A 19,809-nucleotide genomic window follows, 5' to 3' on the forward strand; every position below is an offset into this window, starting at 1 on the left:
AGTCTCAGCCTTGTGGGGGCCTCTTCCGAATTTCTAGGCTCCTCTGTGATTCACCTTCTTTCAGCCCTGGGTGGCATGGCTTTCTGCAGTTGCCACCTCTGCAGACCTAGAGTCTTCTTTTATCCCTTTAGAAGTTAGCCACCTTTCACCAGTTAACAATTCTTTATTTTAAAATGTCCCTATTCACATTACTCCTGGCAGATATTATCACACAGAAAGACCAAAATAAAATGAACATGGAACACATATGATACCAAGTAAAGCTGATCCCCAAATCCTAAAAAATGAATTCTGACAATTGCTATTATAAATCTAGAGAAATTGCCCAACACCAATTCTGAATAAGACAACCATAAATATAAGGTTATCCAAACCATGAGTACTAAGCACTGATGAAAGAGTAAAAAACAAACCATGTCAGAGAAACTTTTGGAGTTTGTTGTGATAAAATTACAAGATTAGTGGCTGACAAGAACCCAATAAATGAAAGAACCTGATTATAAGAAAGCATTTAATACTGCTTCTCCTGGCATCTTCCTTGCAAAATTAATTAAAACGAGACAGGATATATGAGTCTCATGAATTGAAAACTGGCCCCAAGACCACAAGGAGTGATTATAAACTGCCCTAAATCACATTGAGGAAATGGTCTAGTAGAATGTCCAGAGTATTAAATTGGTTATAATCCCGTATTTCCATTAGTGCTTAGGAAAGTACAGAGTAAGTTAATTAAAGTTTAGTAGACATGAACTAGAAGGGATTTGTGAAAAACAACATGGTCTAATGTATGAAAGATTTAGATAAGTGAGAAAGATTTACAAAAGCTAAACTCTTTCCCTTTAGTACGCATTATTACTATAAAAAGTAATTTTCACCTAGTGATCTCAAAAACTCCATATGCACACGGGACTACTTAAAGTTGACAGGGAATAACCAAAGGTTTTTATCCGGGCTAAGAACACAGCCACCTCGAAGGACCTAATTCCTTTCAGTCTATAGAGATTACAGACTCATAGGGTGAGGAGCATTTGGGTCTATGAATAATCTTTTGTACAGCTACCTCATACAGCAGTTTGACTTAAGGCTGAGTTTCCTTTTCAAGTGGATTTGTACACTTACAAATACACAGAGGCAAAGGCAAAACAGAAGAAGCAAGAGCAGCAGTAACACCAACAGCCAAATTGAATTTTTCACAAAGATATCGCTTATGCCCTAATAAAGAAATTGCCTAAGTCCAGAAGTTGTCTGATCTCTTCCATCCTCTCCCTGGCATCTATGTGTGTGTCAGGAACTGGGGACCCAGTGGAGAACAAAGCAGACAATATAACAAATAATTACAATATCAAGTTAGGGTGTGGGAAGTAGATGGTGCTGGCAGAGCACATATCATAGGCATGAGAGTAAAGGTGGGAGTAACCTAGTCTAGGGGGTGAGGCATGACCTTGCAAATAAATTGACATTTAAGCTAAACCTGTAGTTAGTTGGCTAAGAGGAAGACAAGTATGGGCCTTAAGGAGTGACCAATTAATTCACAGTAATGCTAAGCAGGCCTCAAGAGAGCACCCAGGGCCAGGACCAAAAGCCTTACTGTTACCATTGTCAGAGGATTTATGCAGGCTCAGCAAGCAAGTTTAGGAGTAGAGGCTTTGGAATCACACAGGCCTGAGTTCTAGTCCTGGCTCTGTCATTCAATACCTTGGGCAATTGGTCCTCTCTTTCTTCATGTGTACAATGAAGAAAATGACAGTAGCTACAGGAGTAATATCAGGATATGGATAAAGAGCTGGGCACAGTGATAGGCACAAATCAGGCAATGTTAGCTGTTGATGTTAATAATAAACAAGAATACTTCTGCATATGATAGACTACATCTATAAGTAACTGAAGGAATGTATATAATTTATTTATTTATTTATTTGTATATGCCTAAATTGCTTAGTAAACTCACCCTTAGCTAAGTTAAAGTGATATCTTTTTTAAAAAATATATTTTATTGATTTTTTACAGAGAGGAAGGAAGAGGGATAGAGAGTTAGAAACATCGATGAGAGAGAAACATCGATCAGCTGCCTCCTGCACACTCCCTACTGGGGATGTGCCGACAACCAAGATACATGCCCTTGACCGGAATCGAACCTGGGACCCTTGAGTCTGCAGGCTGACGCTCTATCCACTGAGCCAAACCAGTTAGGGCTAAAGTGATATCTTAAAAGGTCCCAAGGGCAAACAAGATAAAACAGGTGGAAAACAAGTATCTCCCAGTCCCAAATAGCACTTTTGCTTACATTCTCTATGCTGATTAAGAAAACTAATTAAAAACTACTCAAGTCAGAAACTGAGAGTCATCCGTAGTTCCTGCAACACTGCCATCTTCTAAAACTGACCTCCCTGCTTCTACCTGTCTCCCCACTTCCCCAACTCCTCAGCTGGTCATTAGCACCTATAACGTACCAGACACTAAAAAGACAGAGAAATACAGAGAGGAGCAAGTCAACAGTTGCTGCCATCAACTGTCAGAGTGCTCTTCTTAAGAAAAGGGCAATCACTGTCATCTTCCTGCTTACCGTTCTTTAGTTGTCACAAGAGCCTTCAGGATAACACCTTGGCTCATGTGTAAACCAGGCTCCTTCTTAGCTTTCCACCCCCATCTCCTAACTACTTACTCAGAAGTTCCCCAAACACAGCATGTCTCAGGCCTTTGTTATTTACTAGTACTGTTGCTGTTTATGTTCAGACTACTTCTTTTTTTTTTTTAAATAGATTTTATTGATTTTTTACAGAGAGGAGGGAGAGGGATAGAGAGTTAGAAACATCGATGAGAGAGAAACATCGATCAGCTGCCTCCTGCACACTCCCCACTGGGGATGTGCCCGCAACCAAGGTACATGCCCTTGACCGGAATCGAACCTGGGACCCTTCAGTCCACAGGCAAATAAATGCTCTATCTACTGAGCCAAACCGGTTAGAGCTCAGACTACTTCTTGACCAGTGATCTGTGGAGCAATTACCATCCTCCCACTTTCCCCCTCAACACTTGCTGCACATCTTTAAAGACGGTTTAGGATTACTTTCTCTGACTCTGGCTCTAAGTACCTTTCCCTACTGCTCTCCAATAGACTGTAAGTAACCTCAGGACAACAATGTTCTTTTCTCTATAATCCGTGCTCAGCAGAATATGACTACATAAGCACTCACCTATTTATTGAATGATTCTTTTTTAAAAACCCAACTTTTCAGTTACTAATTCTTAGAAATTCTTAAACATGGGTCACTACTCTGGTACCTGAACAGAGTTTAGCCCTGGTTATGTAACTCACTTTAGAAATGCTTTTTTTTTTTAAGTTGTTACTGTCATGCATTTAAAAAAAATGTATTTTTTATTGATTACATGTAGAGCAAGAAAGGGAGAGGGAGAGAGGGATAGAAACATCAATGATGAGATAGAATCCTTGATTGGCTGCTTCCTGTGCACCCTCTACTGGGGATTGAGCCTGCAACCGGGGCATATGTCCTGACTGAGAATTGAACAGTGACCTCCTGGTTCATAGGTCAATGTTCAACCACTGAGCCACACCGACCAGGCTGCATGTCTTAAAAACAGTGGCTGTTAACCTTTTGGGGGTAATAGACGGGAAGACATAGCTGGTTGACTACACACAGCTATTTCCTCACTTAATCTTTGTTAACAAAACCTTTAAAAACCACATATCCAAAGAAGGTCATATTCTGAGGTACAGGGATTAGAATTCTGGTATCTTTTTTAGAGAGACACAATGCAACCCATAATCGTTTTAAAAATATATAAGAAGCCATGTATACTCTCTGGAGAAAAATATACATGCATATGTACACACATATAATTTTATTTATAATTTCAGGAGATTCACGGACTCTAAGGTTAAGAACCACAGCTACAGAATCTTCCTGAACAAGACAGAAACTTGAACATTACCCATACACCCTCAGAGAAACTTAAATCAGTAATTGCCCAAGGAGTAACATGAATTGATCCCATAAAATAAGTCATAGGCAGGAGTCTACAGAAGCTGAGCAGGGCTGTTGAGGACAGGACATTGTAGACATTGCTCAGTCATAGGGTTGCGAGGAGTCGAAGCTGACTCAACTGCATGGCAGGTAACACACATTACACTGTAGGTTAATTCTAAGGATACTGTGTTTAAATATACAAAGGCAGGAAAAGAGATATTTTATTGAATGAAGGTTATGCTAAGGTCATCAGAAAGCTTTAGGAAATGGGAGAGTTACCAAGAGAGTCTTTTCTTAAAGGGATAAACACCAATGATATTTTTTATTTTATTAAAAAATGTTAGGGATAATTTGAAAGAGGTTTTTCTACCTCAGAATTTCTTATAATTAAAAGAAAATATACACTCTTCACCAAAAATTATTACTAGAAAAAACCCATTGTATTTGCATTATTCCATTAATGTTAAATAAGGTTTAAAACTTACAATAGGTAAGCCCTAGCCGGTTTGGCTCAGTGGATAGAGCGTCAGCCTGGGGACTCACGGGTCCCAAGTTCGATTCCAATCAAGGGCATGTACCTTGGTTGCGGGCACATACCCAGTGGGGGGTGTGCGGGAGGCGGCTGATCGATGTTTCTCTCTCATCGATGTTTCTAGCTCTCTATCCCCCTCCCTTCCTCTCTGTAAAAAATCAATAAAATATATTTTTAAAACCCCCCAAAACTCACAATAGTTAAAATCCGACCACTAGAAATACAGAGCCTTTAAATTCTTGCTTCCATGGCTCCAGCATTCCTGTGTTGTCAGTAAGGCTGGATGAAGCTCTGGGGCCCAGCAAAATGGCAGGAAGCAAAGGGTAGAGAACTGGGAGTAAAATTATAAACATCTTGGTGCAACATCAATGTAACTTTCAACATGTGAAGGACTAAAAAATTCTTAAATTTTGTGGTATTTGGCTTTGAAAAATAGCATTCAAAATATACTAAGGCATATTTGTGAAACGTGGCAATCAGATTAAATAAGTTTGATTTCTTCTCTTTAGAGATAATTTAAGGCAGCAGCAACGACAGGGATCGCAAACATTCTTTCCTTCCTTCTTAACATTAAAGATTACTGAAAAACAAAGTTAAATTCTAAAGTGAAGTGTCATAAGGAGAAGTCAATGAAAATTTGATCATCAAGATACCTCTGAAGTTAAAATAAAGATTTGAGAATGCCACGTAAAATGATGCACAAAATCCTTTTATACTGAGACTAAGAAGTTGTACATTTTTTCCTTCCATATGGAAAACCTCAGAGCTACAAGTATAGAACCTACACAGAGATAAAAATGGAACTCTGCCTGGGGGAATAGGTAGACACTATTCGGAGAGGGTGGGGATTGAAATGGTCTTGAAGGATAAGTAGAAGTTTTCCAGATAAAACTGGAGAGGCTAGGTTCATGTTAAGAAGGTCCTTTGTGAAGGCCTGAGGAATTTGAGTTTTAATCATGTAGGGCTCAAGGAACCAAAGAACTTTTATAGTAGGAGTATGACATGATTAGCTTTGGTTTTCTTAATACAGATCTGTGGTAGCAGAGGACAAACTTCACCAGTGAACATGTCAACTAACAATGTCACACACCTAAAAGATGCTCAATTAATACTTGTTGATAGACTGACCGACTGAAGCCCTTGGAAAGTGGCATCAGAACTGTAGAACTGTAGATTGACATGTAAACAAGGATTAGTCCAAAAAGCCAATACTGGGTATTGGCATAAAGATAACAGAAGTATTTAAGGCTTGACGCTTGTTTTTATTACTGCTCAAAAAGGGGTATTATGATTATAACCAAATGATGCCAATTCTTCTTTTTTCTACATTAATATGACTTTATATGGCTTAAAATAGGAGAACAAAGCAAATCAATAACCTCATCTAGAGGAAATAAAGCCAAGTAAAATTGCATCTATAACATCAATGTTTATTTCAGTCTGTAAGCCCTTTTCTTGCTGTACACTCTCCAATCATCCCTGAAATACAAGTGATTGGGCTCTTCTGGACCCACCAGTTAAGGGGAGGGAACATTTATCTACCGTCAATTCGTGGGACACTAATCTCCTTCCCACTTCTCTGATTACAAGCAAGCAGGATGCTAGAGGAAAGGCCTCAACAGAAGCTTTAAAAATAAATAAATAAACCCAGCCCCTTCTGCTCCAGGAATACAGAAAAGACTGGCACTAATACAAGAGAAAGTGATCGCCCAAACAAAAGCCCATCTGAAGGAGGAGCAAACCCCACAAGCTAGCCCAGCATTATTGCTAGGAAGACAGCAGACTTGTTAAAAATGTATATTTTAATTTTCTGTATTGCAACAGGCCCCAATTTGCCCAGGGATCTAGCTAAGCTGCCATTTTCTACTACGACAGAGTCTAATCTTTATTTAATGGATTTAGCATCTATCTTTACTAGAGTGGTCTCTAAGGAAAAGGGGAGGGGAGAATGAAGGGGCAGAGAAGAGATGATCAGATCCCCCTCCCCCTTTCATCCATTCGGCGCTCATGTTTGTGTTCAAAATTCAATTACCTCCTTATTGATACTTCACAGAGATATTTAAGCTGCAAACATGAAGCCCTGATTTCCCAAGGGGCCATGCCCCTCTCTATTTCACTGCTCTGCTTCCCCCTGGGTGAATTCCTGAGGCGTCCATATTAATAGGTAATCAGTCACAATTCATTTATTAAACAGCTAGCAAGGTTTATCAGCCTGCCCTGATTAGCCCGAAGAAACCACTGAATTCCTAATTTATTTATGGAAATGTAAGTGTCTTTTTGAATTCCATTCAGGAGCTGCAGGAGTGGTTGGTTTTAGCATACTGCAATCTAACAGGCAGCACAAGTAAGCAGAAGTGAGCTTTCCCGGAAGAAGGGGGCTGCTTCCCACCAGAAGGCAAAGAGCCGGGGACATGTACCGCAGAGATTCTTCGCCTGGCCACGGGATTTGGGTCCACATAATCCTTGGATTAGTACTTATTTGATTGCTTTCTGTTTACATAAAAGAGTTTGAAATGTTGTCACTAGGCAGCCATTACTATCCACTGTAACAAAAATCAATCTCAGGGATGCTGCTTTTGATTGGCAGAAAAGTGGCCCTTAATGGAGTAGAATTGAGGACCTCAGTGAGTTAAAAGACAATAATTCTTAGCAGAGTTAAAACCACCACCGGACTAGAATACAAACCAAAGCTACTAAGATAATACTTTTCAAGCATTCATCTTAGAATAGTAACTAAACCAGGTCCTGCTTTAATCTTCTACGTTTCTAGGCTGCACTGACAAAAGGACTCTGTGTATAATTTCTGTAATTTTGCTCAATTAACAATTCACCCAAAATTGCCCATTACTAATTAAGAGGCCAATACAGATTAAATAAAGCTCTTAGGAGTAACATTAAAACCCATGTTAACTGCCCCAATAGATGCCATTAGAAAAGAAACTGCTTTAGGGACATTAGCAGATCATATACCCTATATTCTTGGTTTAAGCCAGAATTAGGGCTGGCTTCTTCTGAAAAACGATAAAATATAAAAAATATAAAGAATGTAGCCAAAGTTTAAATGCCAAGAAAGAATAATGTTAATGCTTTTCTTTGTGTGGGTTATCCACAGCCAATATTTTCAAATACAAATCTGCCCTCTTCATATCGGTCACTATGATCAAGGACAACCTCCCCATATAACCTAATATATGCTGTAAAAGGCAAACCATAATCATGAGAAAAACATCAAATCCCAGTTGAGGGATATTCTATAATGTACCTGACCAGTGCTCCTTAAAACTGTCAAGGTCATCAAAAACAAAGAAAGTCTGAGACACTGTCATAGCCAAGACTACTAAATGGACCCTGGAACAGAAAAAGAATATGAGAAAAAAACTAAGGAAATCTAAAGTATGGAAAAAATGTAACAAAGAAGAAAAAAAAGAAGTGAAGTTCGTTAATTATAACAAATGTAGCATAATAATAATAATAGGGGAAAGTGAATGTGGATTATATGGAAATTCTCCTTCACAATTTTCCTGTATCTACAACTATTCTAAAATTTAAATTTTATTTAAGAAACATAAAGTGACAACTGACAAACTATATTAGAAGGTGCCCAAAATATGAATAAGTACTTTTTATATTTTTACAAGGGAAGGTTGAAGATTATTTTCAAAAAATCATTTTTCATTAAAAATAATAATTTTGAAATTCTGAAAGACAATATACCTATAAATAAAAATTTTCATATACATGTTTTTACCTGACAGAAATAGCAAAAGTATATTTAGTTATTAGTATATTTAGTTATCAGTTTAAGATGTATTCTCCAGAAAATGTTATCTCTGTGCAAAATGTCATTGACTATTAAATGGGAAACCCCTTAAAGCTCACATGAGTGCACATGTGCTCACACACAAATATAAAAAAAGAAAAAGGCAAACCAGTTGTTATATTAAAATATAACTGAGGGAGGTGTCTGTAAAGAAAATCAAAATATATTTAAACCAAATATAAATACTCTGTATACTGTGTTAATGCTATTGCTTTTCTCCTTGAGTATGGATAATCAAGAAAGGACTTATATGTGCTTTAGCTAAAGATGAAACATAGGCTCAACTGTTCAAATACAGGAGCACCAACTATTCCCACTCCCAAATTAATAATTGCATGTATTAGGATTTTGTTAATAACTCTAATGTAAAACATACTAAAAAATTTTTAAGGCTCAATGTTGTTTTTGAATTGTCTAATACATAAAAATAGTATGGCCCTGGCTTCTAAAATACTAGCTGGGGGAAAGTAAAAAAGGAAGCACAATCATAGCAAGCACAGCATAACATACCACAAGCAACTGCTGTGGAGTTGGACAGTTTGAATTTGATTCACAGCTCTTGGGCTAGCCCAGTTCTTTGTAACTGTACAATGGGGTCAATGGTCCACTTAACTCATGCAGTTGTGAAGCTTTGGGAACTATTTAGTAAGTAGGTAGTCATTAATAATGGCTGTTGAATATATGTTTATCAGTGGTTCTCAGCAGGTACCTGATGACTACAGGCAGAAAACTTGAGAAACCAAAAAGTAAATTGAACAATATAGAAACAACTAGAGTCCATCTGTTGAGTGCATTAACATCAACATACCACCCTTAAAGACAATGCACCCACTTGATGCATTTAACAACCTATACAGAGGGGAAGGCAAAGCAGTTATTTGTCACCTACATTTCACAGATGAGAAAAAGAAAACTTAGGCAGGTTAAGTGATATGCCTAAGATCAATCTATAATAATAAAAGCGTAATGTGCTAATTAGACTGGATGTCCTTCTGGACGTCCTTCCAGATGACCTTCCGGCCACAGGGGATGGGGGCTGAGCCCATTGCACGAATTTCGTGCATCAGGCCTTTAGTAGTTAATAAGCAATTAGGACTTGAATGTAGCTCTTCTGTTTTGAACTGACTATAGTTTGTTCATTGGTCTCCCATTCTGCATGATGGGCATGGTTAGTCTTTTGATTGATAATTCTTTTTTTATTTTTTAATATCTTTTTATTGATTTCAGAGAGGAAGGGAGAGGGAGAGAGCGATAAAACATCAATGATGAGAGAGAATCATTGATTAGCTGCCTCTTGCATGCCCCCACTGGGGATTGAGCCTGAAACCTGGGCATGTGCCCTGACTGGGAATCGAACTGTGACCTCCTGGTTTATAGGTCATAATGCTCAACCTGAGACATGCCAATTAGGCTGGTTGATAATTCTTAACTTCTCTGGCATATCACTCTAATTCACATCAATATCCTCTAACTAAAAGCCCTATATGCCACAAGATTTCTCCCATCCAAGTACTAACCAGGCCCGAACCTGCTTAGCTTCCGAGATCAGACGAGATCGGGCGCGTTCAGGGTGGTATGGCCGTAGACGTCACAAGATTTCTTAAACCACAGTGCTTTCATCAAGCATTGCCACTTTAAGAAAATTTCATTTAAAAAAAAGAGAGAGAGAGAGAGAGAGACTATTCAAATAGCACTTAATTTGTATTAAAATAACCAACAAAAATATACTGGTCAATCACTTTAATTTTTCTTTTAATTTATATTCAATCACATCCTAACCTCTGTATCAATAAATTTCATTGACATCTTTGTTCAAAGCAGTTAGTCATGATCTCAATCTTGACATATATGTATTCCTAAATACAAGACAGAAAAGAAAAAAGACTTCCCAAATCCTTTCTGAATCTTCTATCCATTAATACCCACTTAAAGCAATACTCCATTTAAAAAACTTCCTCTTGCAGGCAATCATTCTTGCAGGCCAGGGTTTTATGTGGAAAACTATGTCCTAGATTTGTGGATTCTGATTCTTGTTGGTTCATCCAAAATAGTAGTACATGAAACAACAAATGGACAAAAAAGATTAAAATGTTCTTTCTGGTCTACTTGTCCCAGCATGTGACCCTTTATCACTCCTACCAAAAAAAAGTTGCTAAGAGTTACCCCCATGCACCTACATTTTTAACTAAAAACTTTAAAGGGAATACTGCCATCTACTGAATAACAGTCATCACCAGTCTTCCTCTATTACAGTGCTACCTCATTTAATGACTCTCCGGGAACAAAAATTTTAATGCTAAGGATGTTTATGTTAAAAGCAAACTTTTAAGGCCCAAAAAGTTGTATATATTCTCAGCCACCCATGATAAAAAATACCCCAGAAAACAATTCTTATTGTTCTTATCCAATTCTATAAGGTCTGCTCTAAGTAATATTTTGAAATCTGGGGAGTTGGTTCCCTTCCTCTTCAACATCCTCTTCACTAACTGGCTGGAAAACTAATGCTTGATAACCTTCTTTCACGAGCTTCCCAAGTCAAAGCAGAAAGGCTAGAGAGCTCTCATTTCCACTTAAGGACAGACTAGCTATTAGACTTCAAGGTGAATTTGTTTCATTTCTTATCTCAGCCACTATTTGCCTTTAAAAATATTTTTTCCAGTTAACTTTTTAAAGCATAATATACACACAGAAAAATGCACAAATCATAAGTATACGTGAGGAATTTCACAAAGCTAACGCATCTGTGTAACAACCACATACATCTATACAGAGAACCATTACCAGCACCCCAGAAGCCTCCCTCCTCATACCCTCTCCCAGCCACCATCATACCCACCAATGCAGCTGTTTTTATTTATATCACCATAGATTAGCTTTGCTTGTTTTGAGCTTTATATAAATGATACTGTATAATATGTGCTCCTTTGTGTCTAGCTTCATTTACTCAATGTTAATGCCCCTGAAACCCATTAATATTGTTGCATGTAGCAATAGTTTGCTTATTTTCATGGCTATATAATATTCTACTTATGAATTTATCATAATTTATTTATTCAGCAGAAGAACTTTTGCATTTTTGACATACAAATGTTTGCATTTCTATATCTATATAGCACTGGAATTAAATTATTGGATCATAGGGTATATGACCCAATATTGCCTTAGTAGATACTGCCTAACAGTTTTCCAAAATAGTTGTACCAATAATCATTTGCCATTTGAAGTCTCATATTTCTCAGCAAAGGGCAAATCTTTCCATTGTAAATTGTTCCTATTTAGAAGAATTTGAGACACTTGGAAGCAGGTAATAAGTACTTAGGGGAAGAGAGGTCACAGTTGTTGAGATCATTAACATGAGACTTCAAAAAAAAAAAAAAGACCTTCCCAGACTCTCAGCACCCCTTTGAGGACTATGACCTAGAGTCCAGCGGTTGCTAGAAGCCTATATTGAGAACAAAAGAATCTGTACCCCATGTCACTGCACCCTAATAATAACTCACCAGTATGTTTCTTCTATCCAGGTTCTCCCAAACACTCTCTAAACCCTAATCAATACCTCTAACTCCCAGTAAAAATACTGTAGGTTTTTAGCTTTTTAAAAAAATATATATTTTTTTATTGATTTGAGAGAGAGAGAAAGGGAGGGGGAGAAAGAGAAACATGGATGTGAGAACAGAACATCGATTGGCTGCCTCCTACATGCCCCCCATTGGGGATTGAGCCCGCAAACCCCGCATGTGCCCTGACCAGGAATCCAATCCAACCAGCAACCTTTCTGGTGTATGGGGTGACACTGGCCAGAGTGATACTGTATTTTTTTGTTTTGTTTTGTGGTTGTTTTTTTTGGCACAATGTAAGTTGTTTCTTTTAGAACTCAGAAGCATATTTATTTATTGTTAATCCTCTCCTGAGGATATTTTTTCTATTGATTTTTAGACACAGTGGAAGGGAGGGGTAGAGACACAGAGAAAGATCAATGTGAGAGAGACCCATTGATTGGTTGCCTCCCACACGTGCCCTGATTGGGGCCGGAGATCAAGCCTACAATTGAGGTGTATGTGCCCTCAACTGGAATCAAACCCGGGATTTTTCTTAAATCCTAAGAAAGAGAGTTGCACCCTTCAGTCCGTGGGTGATGCTCTAACCCCTGAGCAACCACTATGGCTCAAAGGCATTTTTATACCATAACTCCCTTCCTATCTGATTATATGGAATGTACTTTGAAGTAAAAAGGTTTCTGAAAAACAAGAATATTACTAAAATTAAATTGGAATTAAATGGGAGCCCCTCCTCCAAGATTTCTACTATTCATAATGACAAGGACTCTTGTCAATAACGTGCGAATACCATTCCTAACTTCATTCATGTACTGATCAGGCTTGGTGCAGTCTTATCTCATCATGATGGCTCAACTTAAAGGCAAAAAGGAGACAGCTGCCAGAATATTTTAATACCTATGAATTTAGAGAATTGCTCTACGTCAGTCTAATCATATTGTAGAGTTATAAAAATATCTGCTACAAAAGTGGTGCTGTAAGTACGTGTCCTTATGTGCCTGAGGGTAATAAAACACTGCACAGCCCTGGGTCAAAGTCTGCTAAGCCAGAACTGATATACATCGCTGCTGCTGTGAATTTAAAAAACTGTTCTGGCTAATCCTTTTTATTTTTTAAAAGAATTCTTGTTTATTTAAATAAGAATTAGCTGCAATAGTAACCAACTGCTTCAGTGCTTCAGCATGAGTTGTGCCTAATGAAAATTCAGAAATCATCACTGCATGTCATAAGGAGGTTAACATTTAGCATGTAGAAGACTGGAAATAAATCAATATATATATTTAAATTAAGGGTCTTGAGACTTTGATGGGAATAAATCTATTCAGAATAGAAAACAGAAATAACCAACTTCATTGTCAAGGTGCAGGTCAAACTCAGCCCAAGCTAGATGTGTTTGATTGTGGTTACTTTCTCATCTTTTTGTTTCCACTTACAGGCTTAGCAGGGTGGCTAAGGAGGCCAGATTATGATGTAAGGTTAGTTTGCCTTTCTAACTACTTAATTACTGGTCCATATGTGGACAAAGACAAACAAATGATGCCTTTTACTGAACTAGCAAACTCGGCAGCCAACAAGGGAAATGGATGAGGAAAAAAAGGATTTTTACAGGTTAATAAAAAAGAAACTACTACATGGAGTGTTACATTTTACATGGAATCACACTGAGGAGGAAATTAATTTGCCAACGATCATATATCGGATTTATTTCTTTCATTCCAGTTTAAATATCACATTTTTAGACTCTACCCATCCACGTTCAGCCCACTGTAATATCTCATTTCTGAACTCCTATGGTACTCAAGTGGCACGTAGGACATGCTCCCTTGTTCTGTGATCTTTTTACACATTTGCCTTGTCACCCAAATCAGATTATAAGTGCCTTGAGAGGAGTTGATGTATTTTTGACAGTAAGGGTTTAGCACATTGTTCTTCATAGTAGGCAATAAAGAAATGTTTATTTATTATGATAACATTTAAATCCTAAGAAAGAGAGTTGCACCCTTGGTAGGGTCAGATGTTAAAATAAGTACCAAGGATGATCAGATAGTTTCTACTTTGGGAGAGAATAAAAGAATAAGGAGAGATAGAAAGTATTCATTCATTGCTGGGGTCCAACCCCAGCAGGTCCAGGGGTCCCCAGAGATGTGGACGGAGTTGGCGAAGAAGGAATGACACAGAGATATAGCGTTCAGTTGATCAGCAGCCTAGCCAGGATCTCTAGCCAGGATCTCCAGTCAAGTTCTGGTCTGGATCTCCAGCGAAGTTCTTCTGTCTCTCGGTTCTGTGTAGGTTCTGTCTTCTTAGGTCTGTCTTCTAAGTTCTGTGTTCTAAGTTCTGTCTCTTTCTGTCTTGTTACAACTGTATTTATACCAGTTGACTCAATCCTATCAATCTCTATTACAAAGGTTAGGGCGTTTCTTATCTCCATTCCAGGGAGTAAAGATTATGTAGCTTAAGCATGATTGTTCGTAAAGTGATTAATTACCCGCCTGGCACTTAGTTGAGGGGTTTTATTCCCTCCCTAACTTCAGGGGAAAATCCCTACTTGGGGAAACAACCTTTCTCAGAGATCTTGGTTAAAACACATAGTGCCAAGAAGGTGAGCAAACATATTAAGAACAGTATGCCATATATGCCAGGTCCCTTGAAACAGCAAGGATGGACCGGCTCCCGGCAATTCATGAATTGAAGGAAGTGGAATACAAAATCAGGCCTTCAGTTAGGAACAGGCCTACAATGTACTGCTTTAGATTTTGGGGGCTTCCTGGTTTCATTTCTTTGTTTTATTCTTTTTCTCGTATAATTTACTTATAGAGCTTATGGAGTTTAAGGTCAAACTGACTTAATTTACTTTGTAAATAATGCAGACTTTACATAAAAAAATTAAGTATGCTCTACTAATCTGAGAACCACAGTACAAACACTGATAGACCAATAAAAAAAATCTTGAATATCGGGCAATGTTTTCTGGGCTGATTTTATAAATACTTTATGCCAGAGTGGACAAATATCTAATTTCTCAAAAGCTTAAATTTCAGGTTCTTCCCTTCATGGACAATGTGTAAGGCCTTCCTTAATGACTATAATTTCCAACTCTAAGTCTCGAGGTGATGTTCTTTCCCTTAATGCTTTTGATTTTTCAATTGAGGTGTAAAACACAAGCTCAAGGCATATGTCTTTACTATACTTTAACTGGCATCATACAATGACATGGACAAAGATTTCAAACTTGGTAAGAGCCTGCTTAGAGAGGCATGTCCTTGGTTATATAGGAAATACTATGGAATCTCTTACTGGATATCAAGTGATCTAAAAGGGTAGATGCTTGCTGGCATGCCTTAAAGAAGAGGCAGTGTATCACTTCAAGGAGATAATTTTCACAGACAATGAAGAGGAGTGAACAATTAATACTGGTGAGGCAAGTGGGTGGCAAAGGTTTGGAGGATATACATAAAAGTGACATGGAAGAACTGAAAGAGCAAGAAGACTTAGGGATGGTTTGGCAAAGAATGGCAAAGAGGATGACAGTAAAGAACCATAAGGAATTTGGGGGGGGGGGTTCACAAATTTTTTTCAAAGTTCTAACATGGGAAACTGCTAATTGACACTACAACCAGTTATGATCAATGAATAGAGCTTTAAGTAATAAAATTTGTACCAGGGAATAAAAAAAAACAGCTACCATTCATAGTGTTCTTTAGAAAGAAGATATCACTTCATGAAAGTTCCTTCTCAGAATACTATTTTACAATTATTTCCCTTACCTCTTCTACCATTTGCCTTTTTTTCTCTAAGGATAATGTTAAAATGTGACTTTTTTTGTGGTTCAGTACATTTCATGATCTTACCACACAGTCCATAATAATCTGGCATCGCTATCTTGAACTGAAGTTTCAGACAAATCAAGCTAATGCTTCTACTAACTTAATATATTGGAGTATAACATTTATTTTAGTGGGAGGATCACTTTAATTACTTCTACTTAGGGAATAATTTACATAAAAACCCAAAGGGGTAACTTAATTCTTTTCAACCATACCTCACTGCATTTTGTAACAAAAATTATATGCTACGGGTTATCACAAACGTGGGAATTCACAACATTCCCTCACGAATGTCAAGGTCTAAGCTTGAAAGCAAGAAGTTGAGTCTCTAATTTACCACAGAAATGCCAGATGCTCATTTTATAGGCAGATTTCATAAGCCTAACATTTAATGAGAAATTGTTAGAGCTACATTTGGCAAGAGAAGAATATCTCTCAAATGTTGAGAATACCCGCAGAAGAATCTTTTTGCTGCATTCTTTCTGGAGAGATTGACTAAAATCGTTTGGCAGTTAAAAACAATTTGAAATTAAAAACCTTCATGGTAAATTCTTTGTTGAAAGATCAAGTGCATCTGCTGAAATGTATTTATTTCATTTCAGTGTAAGATGGGAGAAAATAGTACTTAAAAGACAGAAAATAGTGTACAAAATCAGAATGATGTTCTGTTAGACTGCAGGCATTATTTACAAAGCTGCTGCAAGTTAATCATTTATACTACGAAGAATTTTACCTATTTCAAAGCTCATCCCACTTGTGCTAGCTCCAGGGAACTGATTTGTGTAAGCTCTGGACTCATTCCAGATTCTACCTATAGTAAGAAACTTTGCTCCTGCCCGGCCAGCATAGCTCAGTGTTTGAACGGTGGTCCATGAACCAGGAGGTTATGGCTCTATTCCTGGTCAGAGCACATGCCCGGGGTTATGGGCTCAATTCCCGGTAGGGGGCATGTAGGAGGCAGCTGATCCATGTTTCTTTCTCATCAGTGTTTCTATCTCTCTATCGCTCTCCTTTCCTCTCTATAAAGTCAATAAAAATATTTTTTAAAAAGAAAATTTGATCCTAAATTTACCTAATTTGCTTAATAGATTCATAATTTTCTGATGGCTTAAGAAAAAACCCCTAACCTAACTTGATCAGAAAGTCAAAATGTCATCAAGAAAAACAGGCATAGGTCCAAAGGTTGGCAAATTTTTCCTGTTAAGTGCCAGATAGTAAATATGTTGAGCTTTGCAGGCCATACTTAGTCTCTTGTCTCATACACTTCTGTTTTTTTTGTTTTGTTTTATTTTACAACCCTTTAAAAATGTAAAAACCATTCTGTGTTCCGGGACACAGAAACAGGCTGTGGGCCATAGTTTGCCAACCTTAGTTTAGAGAAGTGCTGTACAATGGAAATGTTCTCTTTGTGCTACCCAATTTGGTAGCCACTAGCCACATATGGCTATTGAGCATTTGTTAGTGCAACTAAGGAATTAAACTTTTTATTTTATTTAATTTTAATTAACTTTAAACAGCCACATGCGGCTAGTGACTATGGTTTTGAACAGCACAGATCTGGAGGATAGCCCACAAGACTCCCTGAAATCTCTGTACACCGTAAATCCCATATAAAGAGTAATTGTTATTAATAATAACGTCCAATTATTAAGTTAGGCATTGTGCATCAATTCAAATGAGTAACATCAAGGAGAGGAAAAATATCATATAAGAAATCTAAAACAAACTAGTTGGAATTTTATAATTTATTAGTATGACATCTTTTAATAATATTTAGGCAAATTGGAACCTTGAAGCGTGGAGAAAATGAGTCTAAAGGGCTTTGAATTTAAAAAGATATACAATGTTCCTTTTTTTTGTTAATCCTCAACCGAAGACATTTTTCATTGCTTTTTAGAAAGAGTGGAAGGAAGGGAGGGGGAGAGACGGAGAGGAACATCAATGTGAGAGAGACACATCAATTGGTTGCCTCCCACATGCACCCTGACCAGGTGCCAGGATCAAGGCTGCAAGCTATGTATGTGCCCTTGACCGGAATCTAATCCAGAACCCTTCAGTCCACAGGCTGACTCTCTAACCACTGAGCTAACAAACAGGGTAGGGCACAATGTTTCTATTTTTAATAGAAGTGAAAATTTCTATCACTCAATTTGCATGGATTCTATTGAAGACAATGCAACTAAAATTAGGTTTCTGTTTGCCTGCGAAGACAATTGATTTCTTCCATCACTGACCTGAAATGCTCCTAGAAAATTGCTTTGCTTCATTCATCACACTGCCACTCTCAGCAAGGCCCCTAAAGTTCATGAGACACAAACTTGCTTTGTTAGCCAAGCTGTTACACAGGAAACCTAAGTCCTCATTTCCACCTGCTGACAAATCATTTCCCACGTCCATTAACGCATTCACTTAATTCTTGGAGCTTCTGAAGTAGAAAATTAGGGGGAAAACACTCATTCAACATTGAAGGAAGCATGCAGTCAATGCCTTTAACATTCATTAAAGGCTATTTGTTTTCCCCTTAATTATCTGGGACAGAATACTTTTCATTTAAATAAGCAAAAAATTTAAATACACAGCAGGCCGCATAACACTACACATATGTATATTGATAGTTTATGACAAAACTCACACCATCCCCAAACCCAAAGTTTCACCTTCATTATTTCCTATTTTAAAGCAGTCCTGGAAGAAAAGGAAAATTACTTCATGTAAAATCATAGGTGAACCACAGAACACAAATCAATGAATTGTAACCAGTTAGTATAATAAGTATTCACTCATAAGGTTTAAGTCAAACTACCTACTAAGAATCTATAATTTAATACATCCAGTGAAAGTCTATGCAGCAACTGGGAAATGAGGTAGATCTATATGCACTGCTGTGGAAAGATATATTGTTGGCTGAAAAAACAAAAGTCACAAAACAGTACATATATTATAATCTCATCTGTATGTGGTAACATACATAAACTTGATTATGCACAGAAAATGTTTGGAAGTGTTTCGTGGATTAAGTGTTGGTGATGATTACCTCTGATACATTCAGCAGGTAAGGTTTTTACTTTTCACTTTATAGCCTTCTACACTAAAATTGAAAATTTTTTTTTAAAATCAAGAGGTTGTATTACTTATATAAATTTAAAATGTTCCTTCAAAAGCCTAGAGAGATCTCTGTAGTGGTACCCCAAGAGACTAAAATGTGATGGCCCTTCTTTATTGTTGCATCTCCCTTTCCCTCTCTCCCTTTCAAATCAATAAAATAAAAATCAATCAATAAATAAATAAAAGAAAAAGTCAGAGCTGTTCCCTTTCTACTTAAAGCCACTATAATGGCTCTAAAACGGTTTCTCTCAATGAAATTCTATAGCGCAGAGGAGAGAAAAGAGCCACACAATAGTATTACAAAACAAAAAAATAATAAGGCACACTTCAAATAGGGCTTTGGGAGGACAAGACAATCTACAAGTGCCAACCAGCTCCAGAGCTATAAATCTCCCAAGAGAGCCATCACATTTCAATTACCATCACTAACATTACTTATTATTTGGCCTGCTCCAGTCCCTAAGGCAGGCAGCTAGTGATGACAATACCCAGCCTCTTCTTGTAAAACAATTCATTAGGCAAAGCAGAACAGCTGGGGCAGCCACGTGCGAGTTCTTAAAGCACCGCCCCACTGAGACCTCTGGCCCAGATTTCCCTCTTGGTGAGGGACAGCCACCACCCCTCTGACAGCTGTAGAGTCCTCCAGGGACACTTCAGGTTTAATCAGTACTTCCTGAGCTGGAGAGGGCCATTTGATTTCTAACGTAAACTAATGGCACTTCTGCTTTCAGTAGGTTACACCAGACATCAGATAAGAGGCTTTAGGGCATTTTTATCTTGTTCAAATGCTCCAGAGCTAATGAGGCAGCAAACGATACTGTCATAGAGCCCCAGTATAGCTATATTATCCAATAAACAGACTCTTTCCAAGACAGGTTTAAATGGATCGAAGAGGTAGAGAAGGCTAGCTTAATATTGATCCTATTGAGAGGATGAGAATCCAGTCACCATAAGTAGGGTAAAATCGTGCATATTCTCTGCAAAG

General features: G+C 37.7%; 1 protein-coding gene across 2 annotated transcripts in view; it reads right to left on the reverse strand.

Moving 5' to 3' along the window:
* Window positions 1-19,809, reverse strand: part of LIN52 (lin-52 DREAM MuvB core complex component) — a 94,245-nt gene that overhangs the window by 31,605 nt on the left and 42,831 nt on the right. Inside the window, exon 6 of one of the 2 annotated variants that reach the window (XM_059690866.1) lies at window positions 4,791-4,809. The exons of the other annotated variant lie outside the window; for it this stretch is intronic. Within the exon in view, the coding sequence (XP_059546849.1) occupies window positions 4,808-4,809 (2 nt within the window). The 3' untranslated portion in view covers window positions 4,791-4,807. Of the gene's footprint in view, window positions 1-4,790; window positions 4,810-19,809 lie in introns of those variants that run through there. 2 annotated transcript variants of the gene reach the window in all.

This window comes from Myotis daubentonii, chromosome 1 (genome assembly GCF_963259705.1).
Source record: "Myotis daubentonii chromosome 1, mMyoDau2.1, whole genome shotgun sequence".
Taxonomy (NCBI): domain Eukaryota; kingdom Metazoa; phylum Chordata; class Mammalia; order Chiroptera; family Vespertilionidae; genus Myotis; species Myotis daubentonii.